Source organism: Agelaius phoeniceus, chromosome 11 (genome assembly GCF_051311805.1).
Source record: "Agelaius phoeniceus isolate bAgePho1 chromosome 11, bAgePho1.hap1, whole genome shotgun sequence".
In the NCBI taxonomy this organism is placed as follows: Eukaryota; Metazoa; Chordata; class Aves; order Passeriformes; family Icteridae; genus Agelaius; species Agelaius phoeniceus.
Genome location: NC_135275.1, coordinates 8692166 through 8705375, shown reverse-complemented (window position 1 = coordinate 8705375; position 13210 = coordinate 8692166). Strand labels below are relative to the sequence as shown.

The window sequence follows — 13210 nt, the reverse complement described above, 5'->3', positions numbered from 1 at the left end:
TGTGATTTTTGCACATGGTGGTGATTCATTTAAAGGTCTTTATTTTGTCTTGTCAATCTCTGGATATTTTTGATACGTTTGGATATACTTATAGGATTCTGCTGTATGTTATTACCATGGCTGGTTTTTAGTTAATCTTGTTCAGCAGAGCTGTAAGCTGAAAGGCTTTCTGTGAAGCAGGGGTCTGTGCATAAGTGGCATTGCCCCAGCTGAAGGGCAAACTTTAGGCAATGCCTGTTGCTCTGTGGCAGTGTCTTTGACCATATCAGTTTAGATCTTTACTGGGGTACTAAAGTTATCTCTCAAACACAATAGTGTTTTTATTTAATATGTTTTCAATCCATTGCTGGAGATACTGAAATAGCCACAGTACTTTGAGATGAACAATATTTGAGTTTGCAGCTCCAAGTCAGATGCCCTGCTATGTGGAGTGCTGTGTAAAGAAAGCAAACATAACCTGAGGTTGGTTAATGTAGGTTAGTGGGAGAGCATGGGAGGAAACAGTCACATGAGGAAGGAGGTGAAAGTGTTTATTGGTCCTTGGCTGGTTTTAGCTAAATCTGACTTCTTCCTTTTCCTCCCCTCCTGTTCTAACTCTAAAGTTATGCAGGCTATGAAACTATCAGTCCAATGACCTCTTTGTTTATTAGTCTATTGAACTGGTCTAGCTTTGAACTCTATCTGCTTTAATTTAAAATATGGCATAGTGTAATACTGGGCTGAAATACAGCACAGATACCTCCTTTCTGGGAGAAAAATAACACTTTAGGTTTGTAGCATGCTTAATGGCTTAAAAAATATAGACAAGGTATCAGCTAATGGGAAATGATGGTAAATTTACCTTCTCCTGTGCTGCTGTATTGCCAGAGCATCTTATCCAGTAGTCTTTTAAAGAAAGGAAGAAAATCCCTGAGCTGTTCTTAAACTTAGTTTTTCATTATAAAACCTCTTAAGATGCCCATTGAAAGGGGCTGCTGAACAAATCCCTTGAACAATGCCTAACCACCTTGAACATCTGTCCCTCCAACACAAGTGTTCCCCTATGGAAGAGGGTTTACTTGGCCAAACATCCAGTAGATGCTGCTGAGACCAGCTGTTTGTGTGCCACTGACAGCAAATCTGTGCCATGTGCTGGTGGCTGACAGGGTTTGCTCTAGTGATGCCCTGATCCTGTAGGAAACAAGGCACTCTAGATTCTGAGGTGTCATATGCTGGTTTGGCCCAGGTGCTGTGGATTTGTAGAGTCAGGACTGAATCCATGCTCAGTCATGAGGAGAAAGATATTTTGATTTGGGGTCCTAAATTACTTCAAAGGAGTTTTCTTAAACTGCCATCCAAATGCAAGCTTTGGCTTGGGCATGCAGCATGGGAGGTGCAAAATATAGCTGGTACTATATCCTTGGATTGAGGCAGTTAAAATTGCTAAAGTTAGGAGGAGAGGAATAAATAATGTCCTCTGAGACATTTGAATACCCTAGGTTAAGATTAAATTTAGAATTGATCTGAAATGTTCTTTGCTGTTAAAAAGAAACTGAGATCTGAAAATGGCTTCATTCTCTATTTTAAGTATAACCTGAGCATGAAGATCGTGGCTCCATAGTAACTTTTACACTCATGTCAGTCTCCTCTTTTAAGTGAATGTCATGTCTTATATCTTTTAGAAGTAGATTGTGCTGGGCTCTTTAAGAGTACTACCACTCCTACAACTCACTGCAAGGCCTAAATTTCACTGTATTTTAATTTCTTTCTTGTATTGAGCCAAATGCTTGCTTTTTTATAGTGAATCGCTTATTTTGGTGGGTTTTGGATAGGTGAGATAGTTATTTTCTGACAAAGTCAGACTTGAAGCTGCCACCTGCAGATCCTGATTTCATGCCAAGGTCACCTTTTCCTTCAATGAAAAATGAACCTACTCCTTTTTCTACTGCTGTGTTAGTGTGCCAGGATTCTGCCTATTGAATAATCTTGAGATTTTGCAGACATTTCAGGATGTAATTACATTTAAAATAGGCACATGGGTTATTATTTAGTTTTGGTACCCCTAAAATACATGAATGCTATTCTTGACACATCTTGAAACTGTTTTCACCCTTAAGTCCATGAGAATATTTTTCCAAGGAGAGCTTTTACTGTTGTGTAGCTGTATAATTTTTTTGTTAAGCATTGTGAAGGCACAGATATTAATGAAAACAGTGGCTGTGTAAAACCACTCAGTGCAGTATCTGGTTTCTCATGGAGAGAGGCTGACTAACATGCAAGAAAGAATAACTGAATATAGACATCAAAACTAGTTTGTCATCAAGTTGAATAGGAAGGAAAAAGAGTCCTAAATAGGCTGTGGGATAAGGGTCATGAAATATTGTCAGGGTTGGTGAGCTTAAAACCAAACTTGCTCCAAACCGATTTTCACTTCCCTAGGCAGAGGGAGACTGGAGCCTTTAGAAGATTCTGGTTTCTCAGGCAGTTGGTTTAAGTTCAGGATGAATCAGGCTATTGGACATGTTTGTAACAATGGACAGAAAGTTCAAAGTTGCTCTGCCCACCTGCTTGTGTTTTCTGTAAATACAGAGGCTTGGGAGATGCAGTTTGCTTTGGAAGTAGAACTGATCTGTGCAAGGACTAATGCAAATGAAAGAGAAGGACACATGGGCAGAATTGCAGTCATGGCTGGTGTGAAAGCAGAGATGTGAAAGTGTGATAAACAACTGAAGCTGTCAGAAGTGAATTCTAAGTATGTTAGCATAGATGTGAGACTGTAAATGTTAGATCAGAAGTAGTAGCTCTGCAATAAATGCTTGCTCTTAAATTATAGGCTAACAATTGTTGCTTTTAAGTGTTGCATAATAACCTTGAAACCCAAAGTTCAGGGCAAGCACTCCTGGTGTGTGCAGTGGGAAGCTGATGGGAAGAAAGGAAGTCTTGCAGTCCTGTGCCTTGATCCTCTGAGTGTGCTTGCTTTGATCTAAAATCTAAAGGGTAAATTCATGCTTTATGCTACACTATTGAGTAGTGAGGACCTAAAAGAAAGTCAGAACGAGAGAATGGATTTTGCAGATGATTTCAAAAATATAATCTTTTATACTTGTCTGGGGTCAGTAACTGTTGGCATTTAGATCTGTCTGGGTGAAAGTTGTGTAGGATCAGATCAGAGGATGTGTTCACTGTTCTGCTAAGTTATGAAAACATTCAACATATCATTTACTTTTGTCCAGAGAGGGCAGATAATGTGTTTTATTTTGGGGGGGTTTGGTGGTGGACTTTTTTTCTTTTTTTACAGGTACAAGGAAAGCTTTGCATATGTGGCTGCAGCTGATGTGAATATGCAAGAACATTTGTTTCATTATGGGATAGATTTGCTGCTATTGTTACTAATTCCAGGAAGGCTGTGTATGGTAAAGTGTCACAGCAAATGCTGAATGGCTGATGTCACATGGACAGTTAGACAGTGCTTGGGTGTTTATCTAAGCTTGTTTATCTAAACACTGAAAATGGTGAATAAAAGCATTGTAATATAAGCTAAGTAGGTAGACAGTTTTTTTATAAAATATTATGGAAATATGCATTGATATATACATTTTTTGCTCAGATTTAAACATAAACCTTCTGGCATGTTGTAACTCTGTGCAAAATGTTACTTTGCAAAGGAGGAGGCTTATGAGGAGATTTTAGCCTCAACATCCATATATAACTTTCTAATGAAAAATACCTTAAAACTTGCCTGTGCTGAGGTACCTCAGACAGACTCAGAAAGAAGTAATCCCTTGGTAGGGCAATTTGGGAGACATGGCCAGAAGTAGGAACTGTCCTCTGACATTCTCTTGCCAAAAAACTGCCCTCTTGACATTCTCTTCTGAAATTCAGGAACACAAATGTTTTAAATATCCTTAGCTCTTATGGAGTGAAATGGCACTTAGTTGTGAAGATACCAAATTTCTAGGCATAGCTGACCTACACAAAGGAAAGCTTGGTAAGAGCAGCATTTCAGCAGAAAGGACTTAGAAACAAAAGCAGCATGTGACTTTTCAAATATGTCTTTCAGCTAAGACAGACACATTTAGGCTCTTTTGGTGCTGCTGGGTTAAGAGCTTTCTCCAGGCCTTGAACTGTGCTTACTTCTTCAATGGTAAATTATCCCAAATGGTCCTGTTGGATAGGATTAGAGGCAAACTCCAGAAAATGTGATCTGATATAAAGTTGTCTGAAGTCCATCACAGAATGTCCAGAGCTGACTCCACCTCTCTCCTTTGCTGCTTGGGTTTGTTTGGTGACCTCGGGTGCCTCCAGTGCTCAGCCCATGGTCTCATGCTGACTGCAGCAGTTCATCCTGTCAGCTTGTCCTTGTGTAAACAAATTCCTTCTGAATTACTCACAGGCCAGATGTGCCTTTTTTTTGACCTTTTGGCTTCCAGATTGGTAACTGTATCTAATTTTGGCATTTGTTAATACTTATGAATCCTGTTGTACCTTTTCTTTTTTACTTCCTGTGAAATTCCTTCCTGGGAATCAGTTTAATTGCATAGAGCTGCAGCTCTTTGCAATGGGATGTGAATGTGGGTTTTTGTTTGCACCTTCTCCACCCCCTTCTGTTTATGTAATTTTAAGCATTATAAGGGAGGGATCCTGTTTTCAAGAGCAGGGATCCAATCTTCAGTCTGTGGTGAAGATGTGGTCTGCAAAATGATTATTTTTCCCCATCTGCTATCACCTTACTTTTCTGAGGATTCCCACTCCAGGAACTTTAGTCTGGTGCACAGTTGCCTTCCTCCTGGGGGATAGGTAAGTAGATAGTTTACTTAAAAGAAAAACTGTGATGAGTACTCAAGGTGTTTCCACTGTTCTCTATCCTACCTGGCTGTCCAAGCAGAAACTTTGTAGGGATGAACAGGAGCCTTGCTATGATTGATCACAGGAGCTCTTCCCTACATCCTTCTCAAGCAGGGTGGTTGCAGATGGTTACTTATAGCTGCCTCTCCTTTTATTAAAGGAAACCCACTTATCTAAGCCTGTTTGGAGATGTGACCTTGTAATTGGTTGGTGAGGGAGCAGATCTTAAACAGGAACAGAGAGAAAGAGATTGAGAGCAGCCCTGAAGAGAAAGACTTGAGGATGTTGCTTGACAAGAAGCTTGACTTGACCCAGCAATGTGCACCTGCAGCCCAGAAAGCCAAATGTCTCTTGGGTTGCATCTGAAGCCCTGTGGGCAGCAGGCTGGGGGAGCTAATCCTGCCCCTCTGCTGTGCTCAGGTGAGACCCCACCTGCAGGCCCCAAAGTGGGGAAAATGTGTACCTGTTGGGGTGGGTCCAGAGGAGACCATGAGGATGATCAGAGGGCTGGAGTACCTCTGCTGTGGAGACAGGCTGAGACAGTTGGGGTTGTTTAGCCTGGAGAAGACTCCAGGGAGACCTTAGAGCCCCTTCTGGTACCTGAGGGGGGGCTACAAGAAGAGCTGGAGAGGGTCTTGGACAGGGGCACGGAGTGACAGGAGGAGTGTCTTGGTGAAGAACGTGGAGAGAGGAGAAGGCAGCACCCTCAGCTGGGCTTTGCAAGGAGCCTGAATGACTGCAGCAACCTGCAGCAGCTTTGCCTGGTAGCGCATGGAGCAGCTGTGCTGCTACTACTGTTTTCCCTTGTGCTCTGGTTTGACAAGATGTCTTCCAGAAATAAGAGGATCAGCTTTGAATTTCTGTCATCTTACAGTGAATAGATTTGTTCTTAGACTCTGGAACAATAAGGCAAGTCCTGACAAGTCATTATTGGTCAGAATAAAAATTGCCTTTTAAGTTCAGCATCTCAGGCTAATTAATGTAAATTCTCCCACTTAGGTTGCTGCTGTATGAGGTTTGTTTTAATGCTTGAGTCATAATTCAAAGAAGTGAGATGGAGGCAAGATTTTGAAGTTTTTTTTCAAGCTGCAGTTCTGTGCCAGCTTGGAGATGCATGAAGTTAGCTTAAGCTTTAAAAGTTCCTAAGATCTCAAACTTTTCTGCTAAAATTCAAACTTGAAGAAGGAGTAAGAACAAGTGCATGTCTTGTAGTGTGTCTGTGTCTGCATTGACATACACATGGCATGCATTTTTATACATGTATATAAGTAACAAAATAGGTATGCACATGATTTGTATGTTATACAGTGTGTATGTACCTAATTCAGTAGAAAAAGAAAAAATACTCTGATGAAGGGAATGAGCTGGAAGCTGTTGTTCCCACTTCAGCAGATCACTTGCCTTGGAGACTGATGCTTTTTGGTGTAAAAGAACCTGTAGCTGGACAACCCAAGGCTGAGAATAAACTTTTTTTTCAATGTCTGGTTGCCTTTTCTTGGGAGTTTTTTCCAAAAATCAGGACCAGAAAGAAGCAGTTCAATTCTTGGTGACATTTCTTACAAGTGGTTTTCATTCTTATGTTTTTGTTCCTATCATGGCTTGTTTCCACACAAAACTGTTCCATTGAGATTTTTGTTGTTGTTATGCTCCAGGAGCAGTGTTAGACAGTTTAGCATCACCTATGCAACAAAGCTTAATTATTCCATACTGAATTCTGGAAGACCTCTTCCTATTTCCCTAAAGAAACTCTAGGACTGATGGGAGGGGAAAATCGATTAAGGGAGATAAAATGCAGGAAACGTAATTCTAAAATGTTGAAGTCCACCCTTAGCTTTTCCAGAAATACAGGCTTGCTTTAACAGTTGGCAGTCATTAAGTTTTATCTGTCACTGGGCTTTCAGTGTCTGGCATTACTATTTCTCATTTCACTTTTCACATGAATACTATTTGTGCTTTTGGAAATGCAATGTGTGCCAAGGTCCCATTTGTCTTCAATGTTACCTTGGAGCTGATGGTACTACTGTCTGTCCTGATTTAAAAGTGACACTTACAGACTACAGGGTAAGTAAACTGGACCAATAGACACTCAACCACAGAGCAAAGTCAGTGAAATGTGGGAACAGCTTTTCCCTTCTGGTGAGGACCTGTTCTTGGCTGGAGATGGCCAGACAGGGTCACTTGCAGAGATAGGATGCTGATATTTCTGCAAGCAAATTCCAATTTCAATCCAAGTGCAGCCTTCTCTGTATGGACAGGCTGTTTTGTACATTTTTGAGTCCCTGAGCTGGGCACTAACTCTTCCCCTGTTTCTGTCCTTCCGGGCATTCTGGTCAGCAGAGCTGGATGCTCTGATGCTGTTTCACTTAAAGTACACGAGCCTGCTTCATCCTCCTCCTCCTGCCAGTGCCTCACTTAGGCTCTGGCACAGGAGTGCCTGGGGATTTAAATGGCTTTGAGATGTCCCTATTAACTCTTATTTCTTCCTGGGTTTATCAGGAACTTAATATTTATTGGCCTATGGTGAAATAGGGTTGTTACAGCAGAGGTGCCAAATTTTAGTGGTTTTTTAGTAGCAGCAGTAGGGAGGAGGATTCTGTGTAAATAATTGCATCAAACCCAAGGTACCGTTTGTCTGAAGCAAAAATAAAGGTAGGTAATGTTCTTTTCACCTGCCCTCTCTTTTCTCTCTCCCTCCCAAATTCCCTGCATTATTGCAACTTGGTTTCTGACATAAGAGTTGAGCATAGATGAATTGTCATATAAATTGTTTCACAAAGCTAATTTAACTTGTGTCCTAAATTGAGTTGTTACCCTATGCTGGTCTGGACAGTAGATGGGGAGTAATGCAAATCTTGAAGAATGTGATTGCTCCAGAAATTTCAGTGCTGCCTTGAGGAGGGGATGCCTTTCCAGGCCAGAGAAATGTGCCTGTGCTCAGTCAATGGTACTTTGTGTGCAGCAGGCAGGACTGAGGTACTTCTCATCTTTTCATGAACCCTTCTGTCCAGCACGGTGTGCTCCATCTGACCTTCCTGTAGAGCTTACCTTGAAGCTGATGTGCTTCCACTGGATGTCACTGTTGCTCTTTGGGAACACATTTAAAGTATTTTACCTGGAGTGAAAATGACTCCTCAAAATAGACTTTTAAAGGTATTTCTCTTTTCTTTGGATTAGTAGAATTGGGGTTCAGATGAACTGCATACAGCACCTTTGAGGATTTTCTGCTGCTTTGTTTTTAGGGGAATTTTTTCAGCTAAGATAATGAATTTGATTGCACTAGGGAATTTCGAAGGTCTGTGTTGAATTGAACGCGTTGGATGTGTGTGTTGTTTAAGGGGTGTGCTGTCTTTCTAGATACTTGAAAATCAATTCTTAGCAACATCATACTGTCTTAAAAAAAACCCTCAAAAGAGTAAATATACTGTGTTAATTAATTGAAAGGGACTTAAAGGTAGAGCTGAACCTACCCCCTTCACACCTCTCAATTCTTCCAATCCAGTGGAGAGAGGTGAAGAAAAGGAAGAAGAAATACTTCTTCTGGACTGAATTATAAGAATCCTACATTTTATTAGTAGGTGTAAAACTGAGGTGGGTGGTTATTGTATCAATATGTCTTCTGAGGATCACCATTTAAGAAGCAAAATGGCATTTCTCAGTTGTCTCCTGCAGTTTGCTACAGATGCACATGTGTTGTTTAGTTCATACCTGCCCCCCAACCCCTGATCATCACTGTAATTTCTGGCCAGGATGCTGTTTAGCCAGAACAATTTTTATAAGAGGCTCACTAAGAGACCTCTGGAATGAAGGCTGATTAATTTTCCCCTTCCCCCAAGTAGTTGCCTTGTGCTGTCTTTAAGTGGTTGCTATAAATAAATCACTTCTGTTTTCCCTTTGTCACTGGGATCTGTATTGTATTCTGAAACTGCTCATCTCTTCTTCCTTTAATGTTCAGCTGCTCCTTGCTCTGCTCCCAGGGTGTAATACACAGATGTTGTAATAAGATATTTAATGGCAGAGACATTTGTTTGGTTGTGCCAAATAAATTGTACACTTGAACTCTGACTGAAATGAATTAAACCTCTGCAGCAGTGCCATTGTTCCTGGTGCCTGTCACCAGGATTCAGCTGGCACTTCACCCACAGGTGAGTCAGATAAAAGCACAGGTGTCACTGCCTGTAATCATGATGGTCATTGGTACTGAGACTGACACAATTTTGTATTTTTGCAGTGTTTTTCTAAACCTGTGGGAATTTAAATTCCTGATGGCTGGCTCAGATTATATAAAATTGTCTTCAGAAGGGCTCCTGGAGTCTCTCGAAGGCTGTATGTTTCTAAGGGGTTTGCTATTCATTCTTGTGAACAACAGCTGATTTTTACAAAATTTGAAAATGTTTCAGCCTGCAGGCAACTTTGTTCTTCCTCAGCTAGGTGCACACTTCCCAGAACTGAATGGTCAAAGACCTTGGTCAGCTGGAAGCCTCCTTTTTGGAAGTGGCTGCTGTGACCCAGTGGTTATTTGCTGGCTGGCTGTGTCCCTGCTTTAGACACAGGCACTGACTCAGAACCTCACTGCTGAAGGCTGCAGCTTTGGGATTGTCTTCATGGGCAGTAAGGAGCCTTTCAAGCAGCTGTGCTGTTTGAAATGGGACAGTATGCCATGTTGTCATGTTTCTGTTTTTAAATGTAGATATATTTCTGTTCTTGGGGCTGTTGCCTTCAGGAGCCCCCATGGCCTTTCTGGAGGTGGCTTTTTGTGGGAGTGGTATGTAGCTTCTGAGGTGAGCAGCAGAACATGGCATCTGACAGCTCTGGCTTCAACCTGACATGATAAGGGACCACCTGACCCCTAAAACACCAGTGTAGGAACATCTCTGCAGTATTGCCTTTGCCAGACTCTTACACTTTGTGAACTGTAACAAAGAGAATATAGCCTCAGAGTTCAACCCCAAAGCTTTTTATGAAAAGCTGTCTGACATATGCTATAAAGATAGATGGAGAAAATCTGTTGCTACAGTCATTTTTCTGCTCTGTGAGTCAGCTTGTTCTAATGGGTTTTGAAGAGGATAGCTCATCATCATTTGGGGTTTTTAAGTGCAGGTTGTATGCAGTGTTAGCTCACTAAAATTTTCTGCTGTGCCATGATTGACTGGCCTGAAGTTACATCATCAGCATAAGCTAGTCAGCCTTAAAATAGAAAGAAAATGTTTTTTTTTATGCTAGTTACCTATTGAAAAGCAGTGATTTGTGGGTTTTGTTTGTTTTCACTTTTAAATTTAAGCAGCAAATAGCAGGTTTTTAAGACTGGATTGATCTCATCTCTGCAAGAACATATTTTAGTTGATTAAATCAATGCATCACTGAGCAATGTGTGGCTCTTTGGCTTCCTGCAGCACAGGAGTAGCTGGAGTGTGGCTGCCATGCTGTGTGACCTGGAGTGTGGGCTGTGTTGGCCAGGGGCCTGTAGACAATCCAAATTATTCAAGCAGGTGGGAGGAAGGAAATTAGCAGAGGCCAGTGTGGCTGATACCCAGCTGCAGCCCTGGCCTGTGGTGGAGCACAGTGATCCCTGTGGGGCAGCTGTTACTTAAACCTTCCCCTTCTTTCCTGCTCCTTGTGCAGAACTGGCCATGTGAGGCTTAGCTGTAGGAGGATGGTTTGGTGGGCAGGGTCTGGAAGAATGGTCAGCTCCTACTTACTAGCAGTTGGTGGCCAGCAGCAAGGCTTTCTCCTGTCAAAGCTGCTGCTGCAGCCTCTTAGTTCTTCTTCTCTTGCTCACCCCCTCCAGTCTCCACCTTCCCTAGGTACTCACATTTCTGCTCCTTGTACTACTTATTGCATATTTTGCCTGTGTTGTTGAGGTGCATCTCAGCCTGGGGAGCCTTTATGTGGCCTCAGTCAGTGGCTCCCAGCAGCACAAGGCTTTTGATGTATATTTTTTAAATATATGAGATATGAATTTTTTGTATGCATGTATATATCTTCATGATGTACTGAACAGTTTGGTGGTTAAAGTTATGTGAGCTGGTCTTGTTGCAGTTTATTTGCACATCTGCACACATCTGCCATCAAATACAGAAAGGAGCAGGTAAATCAGTACTGTGCTGGTGAGAAATGCATTCCTGCTGTTGCATAGGAGAGAAGAGACAGAGGCAAATCTTTATTTCTACTTAGAAAAAGTACATGTGGAAGAGCTTTTGGAGACTGTTTTTCAATCTGTCAGAATTCCTTGCTTTGTTGATTTGTAAACTTTGTGTGAGTAATAAGTGCATGGGATGGAGCTGCACCAGGGATTGGGCTACGGAGAAGTGTTTTGAGTGCTGTGATCTTGGCTTTCAATTCAAATTTTGTCCATTAGTGTAAATTGAGAAACTGAAGTCTGTAGTTGCTTAACCAGTTGGCTACCTCCTTTAGCTAAACTTCTTTGTACTGCTTCTACTGGCACTATTGCAGGTAAACAATGCAAATAGTGTTTGTTCTACAAGAAAAATACCATTTTGAAAGAAAAGGAAAGAAGAATAGGTTCTTTAGTAGAGATCTATTTGTGTATTTCAAACTTAATTTATTCTGAATGAAATATTCAAGCTTGCATAACTAAAACAGTTGAAACTTCAAAGTAAACTTGTTCTTAATCTCGTTGAGGAGGAAAACCAGTTCAAGATATAAACAAAATTAAAATTACTTAATCAAAACAGTTCCAATGCGTATTGGGACATCTTGCTTCTGCTGAACTTAACTATGGTACAATGTCTGCCTACTTTCAACTACCAAACATGGAGAGAGGCTTTAACTTCACTGTTGGAGTGAAATAATCAGACTCCTCTGGGGTAGCTTACTTAATTCCTGTCACTGGGATGTAGTGCTTCCCTAAGCAGCTCCAGTGAGTCTTCACTTACCTGTAGTCTGTGCCTGTGTGCCACAAGAGCACACCAAAGTTCTTTGCACACAGAAAACTTGAACCTTACAGGATTGCCTCAAGATTTTTATCGAAGGTTTGCCTTGCCCGGTGGGAGTTTAAAAACAAACAAAAGCACACACAAAACCCCTCCAGAAAACAACTAAACCACCCTCCACCTGGAGCAGGCACACAAGTCAGCAGAAGCTTTTCCTTTTCCAGCTGTGACAAGAACAATTCCTTTCCTCCTTTCCCTGTTTTTAATAGCATAAACTGTCCTTTACTGTTTACCCTCCATGGAGCAGCAATCCCTGTGCAGTTATTTGCATTGCAATAGCAGATCGTGTCTGTTTATTTTTCTAGCAGTCAGAAATGGATGGTGACATTCATCATAAGAAAACAAAAACTCAGGATTCTGTTAGGACCCATGAGCAGCAAGAGGAGGAGACCAGTCTTGCAAATACTCTGGAGCATATTATGGGACAGCTGGATGTTCTGACTCAGGTATGATTTGCTTTTTAATTTGTTATTGACAAAGGTAACTGTGACTGGAAGAATTGAGAATGTTTTGCAATAGTTTCATAGAATAATAATATGGCTAGTTCAAAACCTCTGCTTTTTAGTAGTATTTTGATAAGTCTTTCATCTCAGCTTCTCTCTATCAGTTTCCTCACACTGACTTCCACCTTAGGCCCTGCTCTTCCCCGGTTTCTTTGTGCTGCAGCGTGGTAGAGGCTGCTGGAGCAGCTCTGATAGTCTGTGCTGTTAGCCAGGGTTTATCTAAGGTGATGCTTAAAGGAGTGGTTGGCAGAACAACTCTGTTTTGGTGAATAATCTGTGTCTCTCTTCCCTCCTCCGTTATACCACAGCCCATAGGTGAACTCTGTTCAGATCCTGCTCATTTCCCCCACCCTGCAGTCACCTACACAGTCCAATCTCTGCAGAATCCTCCTCCCATTAACAAGTCTGGGCCCTTCTGTGCCTCCTTGTTGGAACATGTTTTTCACCCACAGCTACAAACAACTAATCCCTTGCTAAAACATTAACAAACAGTTCTTTCTTGGAGTCAATAAGCAATGTTTGAAGAGAACCAGCCATGAATGGTGATCATCACAGAATGTGTTTACTTAAGAAGAATTTGGGGATAGAAGTGTTTTTGATTAACTAAACTGCTCATTGTGGAGAAATACTGTTTCTGGTGGGCTGGACCTGAATTTCATTGTGTTTTTTTTTCTGAGGTATGTGAGAAGCAGGGAGAAAGTATGGAATGGCAAACATTGGAGGTCTCCTGTAGCTGAGACTATGGTGATAGGTTGGAAAAATCGGTTGGGAGGGTTTTTCTGTGAGTTTCAATACTGTTTCTGAGGAAGAACAAGTAGGTCTTAAACTCTTGGTGTTGAACATACTGATTAGTAGTCTGAGTTAGCTCTCTGCTCTTGAGAGAGTTAACTTGTCAAAGTACTTGTCAAAGAGTGTAACATGATGGGTTGGAGG

General features: G+C 41.4%; 1 protein-coding gene across 4 annotated transcripts in view; it reads left to right on the top strand.

Annotated features, from left to right (window-relative positions):
• The window catches only part of POC1A (POC1 centriolar protein A), a 54062-nt gene that overhangs the window by 29817 nt on the left and 11035 nt on the right, over positions 1-13210 (top strand). For 2 of the 4 annotated variants that reach the window (XM_054640171.2, XM_054640172.2), the window contains exon 10: positions 12083-12220. In XM_054640171.2, coding sequence (XP_054496146.2) covers positions 12083-12220 — 138 coding nt within the window. Of the gene's footprint in view, positions 1-12079; positions 12221-13210 lie in introns of all 4 variants that reach the window. The other 2 variants (XM_077184608.1, XM_077184609.1) reach the window with 1 other exon arrangement.